Source organism: Triturus cristatus, chromosome 2_1 (assembly GCF_964204655.1).
Source record: "Triturus cristatus chromosome 2_1, aTriCri1.1, whole genome shotgun sequence".
Lineage (NCBI taxonomy): Eukaryota > Metazoa > Chordata > Amphibia > Caudata > Salamandridae > Triturus > Triturus cristatus.
In genome coordinates, this window is record NC_140581.1 from 491,157,246 (window position 1) to 491,177,539 (window position 20,294).

The 20,294-nt window shown below is 45.1% G+C and overlaps 1 protein-coding gene across 3 annotated transcripts in view; it reads right to left on the reverse strand.

The window, feature by feature from the left end:
* The window catches only part of FCHO2 (FCH and mu domain containing endocytic adaptor 2), a 1,031,922-nt gene that overhangs the window by 235,944 nt on the left and 775,684 nt on the right, over nucleotides 1–20,294 (reverse strand). For all 3 annotated transcript variants that reach the window (XM_085632343.1, XM_085632342.1, XM_085632344.1), the window contains one exon: nucleotides 11,985–12,094. In XM_085632343.1, coding sequence (XP_085488469.1) covers nucleotides 11,985–12,094 — 110 coding nt within the window. The remainder of the gene's footprint in view (nucleotides 1–11,984; nucleotides 12,095–20,294) is intronic.

Below are 20,294 nucleotides of genomic sequence, written 5' to 3' on the forward strand. Positions count from 1 at the left end.
CCATGCCTGTTTGTAGCAGTACCACATGGCACTGGTGTTGTCCGTGTGTAGCAGTACCACATGGCACTGGTGTTGTCCGTGAACACCTGCACTAGCCTTCCCTTGATGGGGGGTAGAAAGGCTTTTAATGCTAGCTGGATCACCCAGAGGTCCAGAAGATTGATGTGGAGTCCGGAGTCCACCAGAGACCAGAGGCCTCTGATCTCCACCTCTCCAGGATGGCTGTTTCATCTTAGGAGGGATGCACCTGTCACCACTGTCAGATCTGGTTAGGGAAGGAAGAGGGGTCTGCTGCTGATGCAATCGTGGTTCATGATCTTTTGCGGTTCCCTCTGAGATCTGGACCATGTTGGAGAGATTCCCCTTATGCTGCGCCCTTAGGAACTTCAGTTCCCACTACAGAGCCTTCATATGCCGGCCGGCATGGGTCACAAGCTGGACGCAGGAGGCCATGGGGCCCAGCAGCCTCAGAGTCAGTCTCACCAAAATCCATGCTAAAGGTTGAAGCATTGGCATGACAGCCTGAATATACTGGACTCGCCGGCAAGGAGGATATGCCTGAAATGGCACCATGTCCAGAACAACTCAGATGAAAGGGAGCGTCTGAGAAGGAGTCAGGTGTGACTTTGGCATGCTGATAGTGAACCTCAGTGAGTGCAGGTCTGTCGTACTCTAGAGGTGAGAGACGCCTTCAACATCCAGTTGTGAAGATAGGGAAAGACTGGCACCCCTGATCTCCGCAGATAAGCTGCAACCACGGCCATCACTTTGGTGAAAACTCGAGGAGTGCAGGTAAGGCAAAAGGGAGCACTGCGAACTAAAAGTGCTTGTGGCCTACCGTGAACCTTAGGTAATGTCTGTAGGCAGGCAGGAAGTGAATGTGGAAGTATGCGTCCTGCAAGTCCAGAGCTACCATCCAGTTTCCTGGGTCCAGGGCAGATGGTACTTGAGTGAGCATGAGCATTTTGAAATATTACTTTATGAGGAAGAAATCAAGGGGGCGCTGGTCTAGTATAGGACGAAGGCCTCCGGTCTTCTTGGGCACCAGAAAGTAGCGGTAATAACAACCAAAACCACCTTCTTGCGTCGGCATCCCTTGACCGACAATGCCGTCACTTCCTGGCCGAGTAAGGAGAGACGGTCCTTCGTCAGTCACAAGCAGGTGGCATGGGTTGAGGGGAGGCCAGGAAGGAGAGGGAGTAGCCAGCCCCTTCTGAAAAACTGAATAATCCAGCAGTCTGATATTATTGACCTCGGGTGGGGCATATGATGGCATATCCTGCCCCCACTGGTTGCCCATGATGGTAGGAGGACAAACTATAGGGGTCTGGAGGCTGCGGCTGCTTGGGAGTGGGGATCGGGGGGGAGCTCAAACGTGAACTTGGCTGCATCGCTGCAGTCTACATTAGCTTGGGAGAGTAGGGCCCTTTCCTCTCCCGGGACAATGGGCAGCACCTGCACAACTGAATCCCACAGTGAATGCGAGTAACGCCCCAAAAGGCATGTGGTGTTCATGGCTCGCAGTACCATTTTCTTTCCTATGGTGTCCAGCTTCTCAGATTCCCTAGCTGGTGGAGTGATAGGGAATGCACCAGGATTTATTGCGGGGGTTAGAAGCTTGGACCACCAAGCTCTCCAGGGTAGTGTGTTGCGTGTTGAAACTGGGGTCCCCTAGGGTGGAACGTGGCAGCGGGCAATCGCCCCTGTGCAGGGTTTGGACCAAGTCCCAACTAGGACGTCCATGTGGGCTTCATTAAATGGGGTAAGCAGTTCTGAGGGGGGTAACTCATGGCTGAAGCACCTGTCAAGACATTAGTCTTGACTGCCATTGAGTGTGGCAAAGATCCAGGACCTCGGCCGGCTTTTTCACCACCATAGCAAAGAGGTTCCCTCCTTTGTAGCCATAAGAGGAGAGACCATGCCAGTATCTGGAGAGGTGTCCAGCCCGCTGGCATCCACCAAATCCTCACACCGGTCCATGTTCAGGTCCAGGGGCTGGTATTCTTCAGGGTACAACGACCCCTCCCCGAGTCCCAGCTCATAGGAACAGGGCTCGGGCACTGGCCTGGAAGGCATGGCTCCAGTCGGCCCCAGAGCTGGACAACGCCCCGCCGGCTCAGAATTGGTCAGGGATGGGAATGGGGACAGTACCGGGAGTGTCGGCATCGCGGCTAGCGCTGGGGAAGGTCGCGGTGCTACGACCGGCGCCAGTCGGATCCATCCGTGGATCCAAGGGGTCCAACTGGAGTCATGATTGAACTGCCAGAGGAGAACCAGTGGGGTCCCTCCCAAACCTGCAGGGTCGAAGTCGTGCCAGACGGAAAGGCCCACGCAAATATGAGGTGCATGGCCTCACAGAAGAATGGAGCTGGACGGGGGTTGCTCTGGCTCCCGGAAACTTGGGGTGGTGCTGAGCGGGACCAGGCGAAGGCTCAACCGGGAGCCAGGACTTGACTGATGACGCTCTTTCGTCTCGTCGGATAACTTTGACTGACAGGGCAAAATGGATTGGAAAAGTCAAAGACCTCTCCAACTACTTACTTTTCTTATTTCTGTGGGACTTACCCGAGGAGGACTTCAAGTGCGATGAGAATCTTGGGCTCTGTGACTGATCACGTGACCTTCCTCTTGACTAGGATCGAGACTGTTGCGGTGTCACATGTCGAGTGGCAAGAAGCGTGAGGGACTGCTCCCTCCAGGCCTTGGGGTGCATGGTGCAGCAGTCGGTGCAGGTCTTCACGTTGTGGTCGTTCTCAAGGCATTAGCTACACAGAAGGCGCAGGTGTATCAGTGACACCTGCCGGTGACAGGCGCCACAAGGCTTCAAGCCAGCCTTCCTAGCTGACATTCTGCCACACCAGGAGAAGAATCTCAAAGTGACTTTGACAAATAGTCAAAAAAGGTCAGTCAAAAAATGACGGGTTAGTTCTCTCTGGATCTGTGCTAACTAGGGCAGAAAGTAAAGAACTGACATCAGTGCGTTGGGTTGGCCCTTATATAGGCATTGTGCATGTCACTTTCGGCACAGACAATGATGACGCAGCCACGCGGAGCTGAACGATGCCACCTATCGGCGTGCATTGGTACTGCTCACAAAAATATTGCCGGATCCAGCCTGATGCCTGGGGATAATTCTAAGGTAATGAATCTGCAGCCAGAGTCTCTATCAGATTAACTATACCAAGGGGCACTGCCCTTTGACAGATGCAGCTGCCAGACAGCTTCTACATGCTCCATCTTGTGCTATACCAGGTAAGAGGCCTCCAAAATGGATCTTACTGGTCTCCATTACTAGAGCTTACTAATACATGTAACTGGTCTATAGATTACACGCACTACACATGTACACACAAATGGGATGCCAGCCTCTGTTTATGGCCATATACATAATAGAACTTTACACATTTGTGCCAAAATGTCTCACTGAGGGACAGACAAAAAGGTCTGGTCACGCTACAGATCTTGTCTAAAAAATAAAACAAAATACATAGTATGTTGCCTTCAACACCTTATGCGATATAACCAGGTCAGGGACAGTAGTCCACTGCCCACAATGAGGGTATGCCTGGTTCAGCCCTGCAGGTTTCAAGACAGGCTCAGACCATCACATAGTCAGAGGCCTCTGTAGGATTAGCCTGAGGCCAGGGCCAAAATAAAAGTCAAGATAACAGATATGCATGCTGTTTGGCACTCAGTGAAGGGACACGCCGTTGTATACCAAGCACGGGACATTCCCATTCCAACAGTCCGAAAGCAATATTCTCCTTGAGGCAGAAGAGAATAGTGCTGGTTAACCAAGGAAATTGTGCATCATAGGCCTAGCAAAACATTTGCCACAGCAAGCCTGGTCTGTGAGGCCGTAATAACCAAACAACCACCCAAGAGATTTCAGCTATCGAGAGGCATCTGTTAAGAGCAATGGAACCAGTCACGGCCCTAGTGAAGAGGGCAGAAATACCCTACTTATGGGCTTTCTTGACCAAGGCATAGAAGATTTTAATAAAGAGGATAACCTACGTCAAAATAGAGCATTTGTCACCACCTTTTCTTCCTTGGCTCCAGCGAATGCCTTGAAGAACTAATCATCTACTCTGTCTTGTCCAGAGCAGTCAGTCAATGTAATATGAAACTGCATACCGGAGTCTATGAAGCTGAAACTCATCTTTGGAGGAATAAGCAGGAGGGAAGGAAAATAAAAGAATGATGGACTAAACCATTTGAAAATTAGATACCACTTTCGGTAGGAAAATGAAAAGGAACCATGAATAAATGGTGGTTGAAACAAAAGGGTTAAAGTTAATTGTCTATGTGGTGAAACCATTACCACCCTGAAGACAGTCTTCAGAGTGAGAAATTAAACTGGGAAACTGGGCATCCGCTCGAACGGGAGTGCCATGTGAAAAAGCAACACAAGATTTAAATCCCACTGATGAACAATGAATATGGAAGAAAACAAATAAAGTAAACTGTTCAGAAAACGCACTATTAGTAGAAGGCTAGTCAGGGAGACACATGAACACTGACAGAGTAGTCAAACATCCTTTTACTTTTTGCAAAAGGCACTATCACCCGCAAGGGTATTCTGGCTCTGTGACCAATGTTAGGAGGACCTGCTGGACAAGAGACAGTATAATGTGCAGAACATCAGAAAGGCCTGAAAGAAATATGTTCACGTTTCAACTCTCAGCACTTATCAAACTTGTACCAGTAACCAGCATAAATAATTTTAGTACATATTTTCTAGAACCAAATATGACATTCTCAATTTCAAATAGTAAGCAAAAGCAAAATGACTTTAGCTGACAATGCTCATCTCCACTCGTCCAGCCACAGCATGTGGGACTAGGTAGAGGACCTGATCACCCTGCTGTGAGAGCAGGTCTGCTTTTGCAGAAGAAGAAGAGGGGCATGAATGTCGAGTGCTAACAGATCGCCATAGCAAACCTTCCTCACCCCATTTGGATGATCAGGATGAATTGTGCTAAATCGTCCAGCATCTTCTCTAGGGCTCTTGTCTGTCATTTCAGGGTGAAGTTCCCAATCATGGCCCTCTAATGAGAGGTGACTCAGAGCAAACGCTCTCAAATTGACGGAGCATGCCATGTGAAAGTGCCCATAGTAATCCCATTGCCACAGTCAAATCACCTCCCAACAAAGGGTCAACAACTGCACTCTGCCCTGTCTGTTTATATAAAGGACATTGGTGGTGTTGATGAAAGTGGAAGGGAGAAAGGCCTTCAGGGAAAAACAGACCACCTGCAGTTCCCCCACATTTATCTGCAGGAGTTTTCCTTTTGTGGACTAAAGGCCCTGCTAGATGGAGCAGTCACAAAGCAGCCTGCACATGTGAGGGCTGAAGAGAGAAACAACCAACACCTTGGGGAGATGCATCCACTGGTGCAGATCAGGAAGGACTGATTTGAAGATCGGCACTCAAGATGAAAGACTCCACTCGTGTTGACGCCAGAGCTTTTCTCAGGTAATAGATACAAAAGGAATTTCATTCAATATTTGGTGTACAGAATCCAGAGGAAGCACATGATCGAGTGAGTGTAGCGTCAGAAACATTAAAATCATATCCGGAATATATTCACAATTCTCTGAAGAGCAGGAAAACTCTATTCATGTCCAATACCACCCCTCTGATGATCAGCCTCTGAATATGATGAGCCTTCTGGGGGTTGATCATACAGTCCTGGTCATGATGAATGGTCATAGTGTGCGCCTCCACCAGCCAGTCATCCAGGTATGGTAATACATGGACTCCTGATCTCTGCAGCAAAGCTATACGACCCCCAGCACTTTTGGGAAAAGGTGGTGCGATCATCAGTAGAACAGAACAGAGGAACAAATAGTCCTTGGACTCCATGGTTATCCTCAAGAAGCATCTGCTGACGGAAAGGACTTTTAGAGGAGAATAAGCATGCTTGAGGTTCAGGGATGCCAGCCATTCCCTTTATTGTGGGAGGGCCAGCAGAAGCTGGCTTAGGGACATTATCTTGAATGTGTTCTGCCAAATGAATAGGTTCAAGAGACAAAAGTTGAGAATGGCTCTTAGCTCTCCATTCTTTTGGGGACCAATCGGAAAAGGAATTGGAATACGTTGCCCTTTCTTGCATGTCTAGCAGGGCTCCGCAGGACCACTGCCTCCAAAATGGTGGATGGTTGCAAGTCCAGAGGGGAGTACATAAAGAGAAGCAGTCACAGATTAGCTGTATAATGTGGTGATCTGTTGTATTCATCTCCCCTTCTGGTGGAAAAATTGAGGTCTTTCTTCCAAAAGAAGCTGGTATTGTAAGAAGTAAGGGAGTCAAGAGAATTTGAGGCAGAAGGGGCAGATGCAGATAGCAGGGTTTGGCTCCATTGCTTCTGCTGCTTTTCACACTGCCAAAGTGAACAATACCCCTTTCTGGAGAAGTGTCCAAACCACTTGTGATTTGTAAGTCCATGTAAAGATCAGAATTAGTTTTGCAATAGTGGAGGAGATTATCATTCTCCTAGCTATCATGCTCTCCAAAGTCAATCACGAATGAAAAGTACATTGGAGTCAGACCCAAAAAATCCTGCCTGGTAAGTTTCTGGGCCCTAGCGAGGCGCTGTGCTAAAAGCTTATCACCTACACATGTATTTCATTTCTATTATACCACTCAGATAATATAAGCTGACTTTGAAGTCTCTGAAGGAAGCACCAAAGGTAGCTCTTTGGTTGGCAGCAGTGTTGGCATTGTAAGCATCGCTGAGCACATGACTAAGTATGCAGTGGTCGTGATACCGTTCCAACTAGTGGACAAGTGGGGGACACTTCTTCCTGGAAGATGATGGTGCAAGTGGTGGGAAGTCAGACAGGTTTTGAGGAAGCAAATCAGGCACAGGACAGAAGAGACTAGATCTGCTGTTGCTCCAGGTGATGGTGACTTTCTAATCCATCCTGACCTCAAAAGAGTGGTACACTTATTGATGTGTCTGATCAACTAAAAGGGCTGACTCTTTCAGGCCTGCTGAGCTCATGAGTAATCTTTTAACTTTTTGTACTGCTGATGAAATTGCCTCAAAGGTGAAGCCAAGTCCTGAACGGATTGTGCTAAGTATTGAAGACAGGATCCAGTAGGGCATTCTTGAATAGTAGCAATTGCTCTTCAATTGAGAGGTAGATTGCAGGATTTCTATGAAAAAGTTAGACTAGGTAGCTCATGAGAGTAAAGTGAAATCCAGAGTCTCTGCAGCTTTACACACCATTGTGGCAAAAGAGCATACTTCCTATATCACAGCCTCTGAAGAGGTATCTATCTATGCCACTGGCATTCTGTAAGTCAAGAACAGCACCAGAGATAAAAGTAGGGTGCAGACTATCAGCCTATGAATCTCCAGTTAGGGCCCTAGGAGAGGACTGTTCCTCAAGGTAAGTTGCAACCTTTTCTTGCACCACCCAGATAATTTCAGCCGATTTTGAGGCAGCATCAGAAATGGCTTCGAACACAGTGACAGGGTGACATTGTGGACAGTGCAGGCTGCACGGGATGGCGCTGCAGTCAGCAAGTTCTTTTTGGGCACTAGTGGCATGGAGTTGCGAGATCTCTGGTTTGGAGCCTCAGTAATCTCTAAACTCAAAGGAAACAATGCATTGTATACGAGTGTCCCGGAGTGCATAGAGCTGTCTTAAAGATGTCAAACATGGCCTGACACAAAGCCTCGACCAGTGTGGAGCTAGAAATTTCAGCTAAAGTTTCTGCAAATTTGGAATCTATTCCGAGGAACAGCCAAGTGTTTGAGAATGACATTGTGACTCAAACTCCTTGAGAATGGGCCATTTTCTCGAGGCAGAAGAGAGTTCCTCCTTCCTATGGTGCTGTTTGTGCTTTTGTGGGAATATCTTTTGGGAGGTTGTTCCCTCATACAAGATGTACCTGTACCCTCCAGGCCTTAGCCAGAAATGCTCCCCGACAGATTTTTAGATGTACCAGGAAATACTAATCACAGACTGCAGCATCATAGTTGGATCCAAGACATCACATGCCAATGTTATGTGGACTCAATAAAGACATCAGCTTGAGGCATTTGTAGTAGGGCCTGAAAACTTCAGAAGAAACTTTGTATGTTGTAAACAAGAATACATTTTTGCCTTTGATGCGCCTCAGAAGTCATGTCTGGCATGTGGAGTCGTGGCTGGACCAACATGGTTCCATCTGGTGGCGCAAAATAACTAACTACTGCTAGGAAAAGCTTTTCCAGACTACATGGAAGGATGGACGGAATGAAGAGAAAGATGAGAAGCAGGAGCATGAGGATGGCATAACTACAAAAAAAAAGAATCAGGGATATGGAGGACACCTCAATTCTTTTTTTAAAACACACACAAACACACAACGAAGACCACTAATGCCGGACAAAAGAAAAACTTCGGGTTGTGACTTCCTCTTCAACCAAATACAGCTGAGAGCACCGCCTGCGGCAAGATACTTCGGTGATCGCGCGCTTTATAAATTATTAAGTATGAACCACTCTTCTTTTTCTGCTGTGCCTTCTGCTCTTCTTCAAAAAAGAAGGAAAGTAAAAGAACAGAACTTTTTGGAAAAGAGGCAGCACAAAAAAGGTACGGTGGAAGCATGCACACTGGTAATTTACAGCAGGCTGGACGACAGCGGAAAGCATGAGTCGGTGAATGATCTGCAGTGAAATGCAATAGAATGGATTGCAACCTCTAGAATGGTGTCAAGGCAGAATGGCTCCATGGACAGAAAAGCTTAGATTGTGCAAAAGGGTGTTGATAGTGTGTTACTAACAGCTGCATCATCAGTTTGGCTGAGGCAGTCTTTAGAGGTTGGTCATCCAGATAATAGGAAGCATGAACAAACTGAAAATGTAGATGGGCTACAACAACCACTATCATCTTATCTGAGAATGCTGAGTGCAGAAGACAGTCCAAATAGTATGAAAGGAAACTAGAAATGATGCCCACTTACTACAAGTCTGAAACGCTTCATGCACTAGAGACCAATAGAAATATGAAAGTACTTGTTTGTAGATCTAGAATGTAGCCAGTCTCTCAAATGCAAACCTTGGAGAATTTGCTGCAGGTTTACCACCTTGAATCTTTCTATCTTAGGGAATGTATTAAAAGGCCAAAGGTCTAGTATTATTTGTATGACTTCCCCCACTCCTTTGGAAACTTGAAAACAGCTTGAGTAACAACTCTATCCCTCTCTAACAGGCAATAGACACTTTCTGAAGTGCTGCATCATTTAAAGAATTTATGTTTTTTTGTTTCAGAGTGGATGGTGGTCTTTTCTAAAATGAGAAGGAGTAGCCTCATGTCATGATTCGATGCGTCCAGCACTCTCAAATGATATTCTCCCACTTTTAGTAGTAGGCCATCACTTGCTCCACCGACCTGAGAGTTGAGACACCTTTGATATGTGTATGGGAGGAGGAAGAAGTCTGCTGCTGTCAGACTCAGCCTGAATTTCCATCTGCCTTGCCCATTTACATCAGAACTTTCTGTGTTTCAAGAAAAACCTATTATTGGGGTAGACAAATCACATAACATGCAGAGAAGCTATACTCCACTTCAAATTCTCTAAAGAATGGTCAGTTTTATGCCATCAACCAATAAAGGGCACAATGAGTAGTTTTGACAGCAGGATTCTGGAAAGGTCTATGTGTGCCTCATGAAACACCCAATCTAATTGATTAGGCACCAACATTCACGTGTTTATGCCCAGCTGACATTATTTGATTGGCTGATCTTTTAGTAGATTTGTAAAAAAAGGTTGAGCATCTGCATAGGGATACTGGATACAACCATTGTAACCGTCTCCTACAGAGCATGGGAGTATCTGGCCATAAGTCAGTTTGAATTGTACCACTTTTTGTAATGATTATTTAAACTAATTACAAAAAGTTAAAATAGTAAATCGAACGCACTGAAACTTAGGCTATCTGAGTTTTGCCCACATTGTGTCAAATAGTACTTCAATTAATGGCAATACAGAGCCCGTAGCCCACCTCTCAGGTTGGATCTCCATGTACAAGTTCAATTTGGGTTGTTCAAAGCTCAGTGGTAGGTTTAAGGTAGATTCTGTCTTTTTAAAAGCAGCACAAAAGTTCACTTTGTTGATGTGTGTCTTTCTGGGATATGGTATTCTACAAGTGTCCAGTTCGATTGTATTCTACAAGTCCAAGATTAAGCTGCTCTGCTTTAAGGTTTTCAGCCTTATTTGCATATATACTCATCTCATTCACTAAACTGCAGCAGATATTACATTACAGGTCTGTAAATATTAATAACTATGGGTACCTATATCTATAAATATAAAAGTATTCAAATGTTACCTGCAATGTAATGCCTTGTATTTATTACCTATTGCAGTCTGCTTATGTGCAGAATGCAGGAGGAGTAGTAGTGTGCTATGCTGGTCTTCCTGCCTTCTGAGGATAATCAGACAGCAAAATATTTAAAATGCAACTGTCTACTCAAATGTTGGGCTTGCGAAACCAAACCACATCACAGGAGCCAGGAAATCTCCTCACTGGATGCAAGTGAACTGGCATACACTTTACAATGTACTGTTGAAACTACAAATGGTTTAGCTTAAGCAGGATATTCATACCCACCTACCTATATAGGATCACAAAAGAAAACAAATAAAACAAATAGTCTACTGGACATTTGTTGCACTAAGTTCCCCTCTGAAGGTAATAGAGCTTCCTCCTTCTATGGCCCAGCTTTTGAAACTCTCTGACCTCTATCATGCATACCCCTCCCTAAAGCCTTGTCTTAAAAAAGCACTCAAGGACTACCTATTCTAATATATGAGGTTCTGCTTTTTAAAATATCGGCAAGTGACCTTCGAGGTGATCTGTGTTGCAAATCTAGATTACCAGACAGCATTACCTACTAAGCATTAGTCACGGCCACTCTGTACCTAAATTCCCACTTTTAGAGAATGAGAGGAGGCAATGATTTTTTCCTTTCTTTCTAATTTCCCCCCAAAAATGCTTAGGCATATTCAAGGGGAAAATCAACTTTTGTTACAAACCACTATAACTTCCACTACCAAACATCATTAAACTTTTAAAGCTCAAACATAAATTAATACTTTATTTTACATTAATAATTAATATTTGGAAGCCACTGATGTTTTATATTACCCATAATAAAGACATATTTAAAAACACGTACTTTTGGAAAAATGTCATTCAAATTTGCCAAACAGGTCCAAAGATATAAGACATCCAACAAACTAATTCTATGGCATGCACACAGTTCTAGTATGCAATATTATAAACCTTACATACTAAAACAGAAACTTGTATGTTTAGTGTCAAAGTTTGGAGTATGTCAGGATATGGAAAATATACATAGTGCTTTGTCGCCCCTGTGGAAACATTTTATAGTTATTCTTCAAGGAGAAAATGAATTTTCAGCCCTCTGGTGAATGCTACTACTCTACTTAAGTCAGAGGTGCCTCCACCCAGCACTCTCATGGCTCAGGCGTTGATTTTCCCATGATGATCACACAACCCCCCCAAAAAACGTAGGATGGATTAAAAATGTCTTAAGTGTGATTTAGAATTTTGATGTTCCTAAATATCAGCAGACTTAACACTTATTCATTTTTTAACCTTGATGTTACCATACACAACGCTTATCCATTTTTTAGCCTCAAAAAAGGTTTGGATTTACCATCAGAATATTCCATATTCATGGCTATTGCCCAAAACCTTCACCAAAATGTTCCTAAGGGAATTACAATGCAACCGGTACCTCTTGCCCACAATCGCCAATAAACTTTTTTCGACACTTGAGAAATCCACGTGAAACCTTCCAGGAACGACTGTACTTGAAACGTGTTAACTTTAGAAAATGTTGTGCAAATTCAAAGTTGTTAGCGTATTTGTAGAAATCAACTTAACCTGTGACATGAGAACCTTAGTCGCTGCCATCTAAATAAATGAAATAAAGTAAAGTAAAGTAAAATGCCTACTATTTCATTGATCCCACTGAGTTTTCCAGCAGAAAGCTTTGGTCTTGAGGAAGGCCTTGGAGGTGGTCCAATGCAGTTCACAGAAAGAGGGGTCGTGGGCCTAGGGATAGCTGTGAAGAGATAAGTAAACGTAATATTAAATGTTATATGAAACTCACATATGTAACTCACTTTAAATTGGCTTTAGACTGCACAAGGTTTGTTTTTATTACAGCAGGTGGAATAAGAAGCACAGGGTATGCATTTAATTAAGTTTGCAAGGAAATAATGTTCTTCAATCATTTATTGACTTTTACGTTACACTTATTCGATTGGTGGAGCACCCCAGGGTGCAGTCTGAGCAACACTACAGGACGTTCACAATAGAATGCCTATCTCTAAGAAACAAGAAATTGTCTTTTTACATTTTGCGAGATTGGCATACTATAATAATGCTAGTGTGCTATTCTCAAGCGTCTTCGTCATGGTATTTAGACATTATCATTGAGACTGCAGTGTTTCATACAGTATTTAAAAAACTGGGCTCCTTGCACAGAAATAAACATTTTCCATAAAGGTTGCTGTACTTGTGTTTTCATGCTTATGCACTTACAGTCCAGTAGAAAGATGGCATCAGTGATTTCTAGAGTACTATATAATTACTTTACTGTACATGCCTGACATTTAGAAGCATCCATACAATTGCTGCTGGAAGTGATGCATAGAAGGCTTTAGTGTCACTCAAAACAAAGTATGATATTGAAATAAGGGTTCATACCAATAAGCTCTCTTTGGGTGTGGTTGAAATCGCTTTTTTGAATTACTGAATCATCCATGAAATGTTAGGTGCACTAGGTATAACAAAGGAGACTATAAAATGGCTTTAGATTTTGTTTGTAAACAGGTAAGCAACTGGAAGCATTTGATACTCCAAGGGAAAATCCACAGGCATCTGGGTTCTTCTTATTTATCATGGCTTCACTGTATAAGAAAATCATTTGAAAATATCTTTCAAGAAACAGTTTGGTTTGATCAAAAACAGATGAGCTTGGGCCCCCACCAATGATAAAATAGACCTCTTGCACATGGACTGATAACCGAAATCTCAAACTTAACCATGATAGACCTAAAGTTACTTTTTGCCTAAAAGGAAAACATTTCTGGATAACATATAGTATTTGGAGCTGGTAGAGCCAGAATTTTATAAACATTTATGGCACTCTTTGTGTACCCCCCTAAAGAAAAGTCTAATGTATATAATGTAGTCTAGACTGAAACACAACTCAGTACAAAATATGACAGCGATTATTAAACACAAGACCTTGAGAGTGCACGGTCCATATGTTGATCAACTATACATGTACCAATAGTGATAGATATGCTAGAATTCAAGCGGAAAACCTGTGGAGGAAATCAAGAAATTTAAGACAATGCCATTTATAAAATTCATGCACAATACATATACAATGTAAAGGATTTAGACAATTGAGCTGATGTAGCAATTGGCAGGGTGCACTTCACTCAATTCCCAGGCCAATACATATTGGATGACGTGAATGATATAAATAATACATGCTTATATCAAGAGATTAAAGATGAGCAGAGGAATCCTTGACTCCAACTGCCTCTACTTTATATCCATTTAGGAAGAATGTGTTTTAAGTACTGAAGAGAGACAATGAACCTGCAGTGTGCCTATATGAGTGGTGTAGGAAGCTGGCTCAGTATATACTATACCGAAGTAAGTTATTGTGTGAACAGAGTCCAGTGGATCCCTAGAGGCTTTACAGAGGCTAAAGTAGATAATACTAATGCTTTTGTTTATCGTAGTGTGGGCGAGCAGATAGGCTTATCAGAGGGCAGTGATAAGCCTTCGTTGTACACACACAGGCAAGAAATGATTACACACACAAAGGAGAATGCACTGAAGCATGGGAAGAGGGGTGAGACAGGGATGTGTTGTGGCCCCGTTCCAGTTCTCATTTTACATAAACAGAATGGGAGAGGCACTTGCGGCATCCACTAAAGATCTACCACAAATAGGAACATGCCCTATCCCGGCCCTCCTCTACGCTGATGATGCCTTTCTCACGGCTCGTACACCGTTGGCCCTTCAGTCTCTGGTATCGAATTTTGTAAAATATAAGAAGAAGGGGACCCATGTCTGGGCATACACTGCCAACTTAGGGCGAACAAAGCAAACACAGGGAGATGATGGACGAAGTCTGAGATATGCGTTCTGTTTACTTTCACCCAGAACATTCCAAATCTTAGTGGACCTTTAAGAGTCCACCTCATGATGGATGGATTTTACATTGCCCCTGGAGTTACTGATACCCCTGATATCGGTAACTCCAAGGGTAGGAAAATTCCAGCCCATATTCGGTGCTGTTTGGAATGAGCTGCTATTAGTTTGGTCAAGTCAAGGCAATGCAGATTTTTCTAGAGACCTTTAAGGACTGTTTTACACCACTGTATTCTCACAAATGGCTCTGAAGTTTGTGAAGTAGTATTTTCACAGTGTATAGTGTTTGACACGTCTCACTCATCACAGTTTGATAAGATATGCATTTGTGACCAATCATACTAAATGTATTCTAAGAGAAAACGTCGGAGTTTTTCCCTATATTGCTTCCTGCATCGCCTTTGCTCAACCTACACTTCTGTTTACCTTCCTTGTTTGTCCAAGCTATATTGTTCCTTGTTTTTACGAGGAACTTAGGAGTGCTATTTGAAAATCTTAAGCGTTACTACCATCTGTGAGAGGTGTAGGCTATTGAAGTGGTGATTTACATAGAGAGAGTTTTTTCTCGCTCATTGTTTATTTGTATGATGCTACTACATTGCCATGCGCATGATTGATTACAAAACCCTTATGCGTATCTGCACAATAAAGATTATTACAATTAAAAATATGTTTAGCTTCTTTCCGAATGTTCATTCATTCAGGTGGTAATTGCAAATGTACATATTTAAGGAACTCAGATGCCAGCCCTAAGGCTATGATCAAGGTAAATCACTACTTCTGGGACCATGTCCCTTGAATCTGTAGCTCTTTCATGGACTCTCCATTTGAGGATGGATATGTTGGAACCAGAATATCACTTGCATTGTAAACAGGTATGTACCCCTGACACCAAAAACATTTAAAACTGGTATCTAGACTTTTTGTTTGGTCCTATAGTCACTCTAATTTAGCGTGTGTACAGAGGCCTAGGCCTGTCCTTGCTAATGCGAGGTCCAAATTTGCTCTGTGACCTGGAGGAGCTCACAAAGCAAGTGAGCTCTCGCAGAACTTGAGGCACAAGCATTGGTGGCAATATAGCATATTGTAAGTTAACCTAATAAACCCCACAGAAACACCCCTCTCCCATTCCCTCCCCCTTAATCCGCAGACGCAAAGAAATTCTGTATAGTCTATAGTGTGGTCCACCAAGCAATTAGCAGTGTCAATCTATTCAGAAGTCTTAAAATGAGTGTTGGCTGTAATGTAAGTGAGGTGAAGTAAGCAAAGGTATTTGGGGCAGGTGAGTCCCGGAACTCCGTGGGTAGTACGGGAATATGTGGATTCCAGAGCTCTCGGTATGAATAGTTTTGCGCAGTAAGGGTCTGGGTTATCTTCTCCATCCCCCATATGCACCAGAGATGGTCGGACTTGAGAGGGAAGGTGAGCATATTGGGCAGTCCCAGAATCATGTCAGCAGGGAATCGAGGTACATATGTACGTAAAAATGTGTCAATGTCATCCAGTACGTGTGTCGAGTAAGCAAAGGTTTCGGGGAATACATCACTAGGTGCAGTAGGGTCCCAGGGGATCCACACCCGCGCCAGCAGTCGGCACTACACTTGGGGTTACCTCTATGTAGGTACCAGTAGGTGGCTATTTTGATGGAAGTTTCAATGCTAGCCATATTGTGGGCATTGTGTCACACACGGTAGTACACCACTCCCACTCCTGCTGTATCAGCTGCCGCTCAAGTTCTAGTTCCCATCGTTGTTGGCTCGGTGATTTAACCTGCGGGGGAGCTTGGCATAAGAGGCTGTACATTTCAGTTACTAGTCGTCTAGCCAACGTCTTTATTACCAACCACTTTTCAAAAGTGATGAGAGGGTGTTGCGCTCACGAGACGACCGTCGACTGTAAGAGCCAGTGTTAGATTGGAAGGTAGTGCAATCTCTCTTTATCGGGCATCGCATAGTTGGTGCAGTCCGTCAAAGGACAGGAGGCCTTCCTCATCCAACATGTGGCCTAAGGATCTGCAACCAACCCTTTGCCAGTGTTGTAACGCCACCTGATCACGGCCCGGAGATGAAGTCTACGTTGCCTATGATCTCCGGGGGAGGGGAAAGAGGTCAAGCCTCTCAAATCACTAACCTGGTCCCAGACATCTAGGGTAGTTTTGGTGATGGGGGATAGGTACAGGCTTCTCGGTCGAGCGGTCCTATGGACGAAGGGAACCTTCCACAAGTGCTGCCCTCCCACCGACTTGTCCATAAACAACAAGTTCTTCTCAGATTCATCCCGCGACCATTCTATCAGGAAGTGCAGTTGCCTCACCTGGTACTATTGAAAGAGGTCCGGTATGCCCAGGCCTCCCTCGTTCGGAGGTCTTTAGCTCTGTTCTCATCTCATCCGATATCAACCCTCTGACCATAGGAAGCGATTGATATATTGCTGCAGGGTTTGGATGGAACTGGTAGGAGGTTGAACATGATTTCCATCTAGTCAGATCAGTTTTGATTTGTTGATGTAGGGCTTAATTTAGGGTCGCGGTCGCCTTGGCAATGGTGGCCAATTGAATGCCCAAATAAGGAATGGAAGTAGTTGCCCATTGCATGGGATATTGACGAATGAGTACAGCTTCCGTAGCTGGCGAAAGATTACCTGCCTGCAATTTGGGAACATTGACCCACAACACAGCCTCCTGCCTGAAAGTCTCTAGTTCAGCCAAAAACGCCGGGAGAGATGTGATCGGTTCATCTACGGCCACTATTATATCCTCAGCAGAGAGGATGATCATATGCTCTTCCCCCGAATGGGTTTCCCTTAATAATGGCGTTATCTCCTATCCACTGAGCCATGGGCTCCATGTACAAGCAAAAAAGTAGGGGTGAAAAGAGCACCCCTGGCAAGTGCCTCTACATATTGGAAATGGGGTTGATGTCTGCTCCTTCATTCGTACTGGTGAGGTCAAATGGCCATAGTTACTGACAACCCATGTACAAAGGCACTCATTAAAGCCAAAATGCTTCAGTTTAGGCTCTAAGTAGTGCCAATGGACCATGTTGAATGCCTTTTCGGCATCATCTGCCAAGAGCATTTGTTCCCGATAACTGAGGTTTGTCAATCAGATGCATGATACGTTTCATGTTATCACTGCATTGAAGATGTGGAACAAAACCCACCTGGTCAAGGCCAATGAGAGCAGGCATGAGGGGGCTAAGGCGGGCAGCTAGGATGCTCGTAAATAGTTTAATATCCACGTTAACAAGAGATATTGGGCAATATGAGGCGCAATGCCATTTATCTTTCCGTTTTTGGGATAACCACTATAGAGGCTTCTAACAGGGAGGGCGGCACCGTGGCTGGGCCACTGGTGGAGTTGAAGGGTCGAATTAGGATGGGGGCAAGCGTAGTGCAGAACGTTTGATAAAAAAAGCACCTGAAAGCTGCCCGGACCCAGGGATTTAAGCAGCTATTGCCGAGTGGTAGCTGATATGACGTTTTTCCAGATCGGCCGAGTAGTTGCCTGATCTCGTCTCTGGGTATGAGCCTCTTGGCGAATGAGACCAGGCCCGCCGGGAGGCAGTGCTCTGTGTATGACTTGCTATAGAAATCTCGTAATTCAGAAGCAATGGGGCCATCCCCAGTAAGTTTGGTGTCATAAGCAGCTAGAAGGAAGTGTATGCCTGCTGCTGGTCTCTGTGCCTATAGCCAGCTGGCCAGGAGGCGCCTACATTTATTTCCTCCCCACATAAAAAGAGTGTCGGAGTCTAAGTCAGGGTATTTTGCCCTGTCTAAGTCAAGACTCGCTAGTTCCCACTTCTAACAGCCGCCAAATTCTCGGGCTCCAGTGCGCTTGTGTATACCTTCAAGTTACCTCACCTGGTGGGTAAATCTCTCTTCTCCCAGCAGAGTTATTTATACACTGACGATACAGCAATCAGCTCCCCCCTATTGACCACTTTCAGAGTGTGGAGATGGAAGTGTTAGCTGTATCATTCTGTGCCAAGAAGTCTGTAAGTGCCTTTGTGATCTGCTCGACTACTTTCAGTCTGTGTAGTAGTGTTTCACGTATCCGCTAGGGCCTCAGGGTGTCTCTGTAGTAGGGTCATGGTGAGAGAGAGAGATCGCAGCATGGTCAGATAGGAAATGGGGTTCTATCTCGGAAGCTGCAACTAAAGACAAATTCCCTCGTACCCAGGACATGATCTATTCAGGCGCATGTTTTGTGTGCATGGGAATAAAACGTGTAGCCTGGACGTGCAGATGTAGTCCACGCCAGAGGCCCCCAGACCCATCTCCTGTAGCCACAGTGCTCCTTCCCAGGACAAGGCCCCTGTGTGTCCGTATTGCTGCGCGGATCTGTCCAGGTCATTGTTAAACACTAAATTGAGATCCCCCACCAGGAGCTCTAGTCGATCCTTCCACCACTCTATGGCGTAGAAATCACTCCTGGGCCTCATTACGGATGTATATGGACACTAGGGTGAAGGTGTGAGCACCAAAGTTCACAGAATGGGCCAGTAGTCTGCCTTTGATTTCAGTCGGTGTAGGGTCTACCTTGCCGCGATAGGCAAGAATGGCCACACCTGCCGTTTTGGAGGAAGTAGATGAGAAGAATTGGTGTGGGAAGGCCTGTGAGCGCATTCTCTGCCAGACTCTGTCAACTAAATGGGTCTCCTAAAGGATACACAGGTCTGCTCCAGACTGTTCCAAATATGACAGTATAGTACGGAGCTTGATGGGATTGTTAAGTCCCTTCATATTAAGGGAGAGAATCTTTATGGGTGCAACAGTCATGCTGTGGCATGTACTATAGGTAAGGATCCAGGCCATCCTTCGGAGTATCCAATGGTAGGTCAGTGTGGGCCAATACAGAGGTGTATGAGGTACACAATGTAACACTATCATCTGCGAGTTCCCCCAAAAACAAACACAAAGAATAGGAAATAACAACAAGAACATAGTCCATAATGGATTATCCCAAAAGTGGAGAAAGTCACAAGTGGATAAGGTGCTCGGTGTTTGTGGTGGCCCAAGGTATCTTCCCCCGTCCATCTTGCCCACCCGCCTCAAGCAACAAAGTTGTGTCGGGAGTCATGGCATCTTCACGTGAGGTCTAGTACCCCAGAGTTACCGGAAAGCGTCTCGAGCACCACTCTCATCTCCATAGTCAATATCTCTGGGTCTGGCCGGAGCTCAATGGCGGAGGTCTCAGGACTCTGCTGTCACCGGTGTCTGCGGGACCCTCATTAGCGCTGAGCAGCCTGGGACCCATCAAGAGAGGAGTAGTCTATGTCGAGAAGTGGGTAGGCATCCCTAAAGGAGCAGAGTTGATGAAGTTTGCCATTCAGGCAGAAGATTAGTCGGAATGCGTGTCCAATGGAATACGACATACCCTCACTACGAAGGTGAGCAGTGATTGGGCGGAAATCCCAGCGTTTCTGTAGCGTGGTGGCTGCTAGATACTGGTATAGCATTGGTGTGTGACCCTTAAGCTCCACTGGGTAACCGTCCCTGGAAACCCAAAGAATGCATTCCTCGAGTTAAAAGTCATGTATGCATAGTAATATGTCTGCCGGAGATGCAGGGATAGGTGTTTTGGGGCCCAGTCTGTGTGTTCTGTCAATATGAAAGTCCTCCTCTGGCGGTAACTCCTAGATAGATCTGAAAAGGTCCTTTACAAACATTCCCATGTCTGAGCCTTCCGCTCCTGAGGGTACTCCTTTGATGCATATGTTATTATGCGTTGATCGGTTTTCCAAATCTTCCGCATGAGCCTGAAGATCAATCTGTTGATCCCGGAGACTAAATCTCCTGTTGGAACTGCACAATTTCTTCATCTCGGCTCATTTCATGGTCATCCAGGAGGGAGACTATTGCCCAGCACATAGAGATCTCGGCGGACCTGTCTTAGGTTGCTTGTCAAGTCTTTCTTGACTGTTTGAAGGTTATCTCATAGGGAAGCAAAGAGAACCTCTAACAAAGAGCGAGTCACCAGACCTTGCACCTCCTCGTGTCAGTTGTGAGGTCCAGGTCCGAGGGTAGTGGGCAGTCTCCCATCAGGGTACCGGTCACCTTTGTGAACATATCTTTCCGGGTATGGT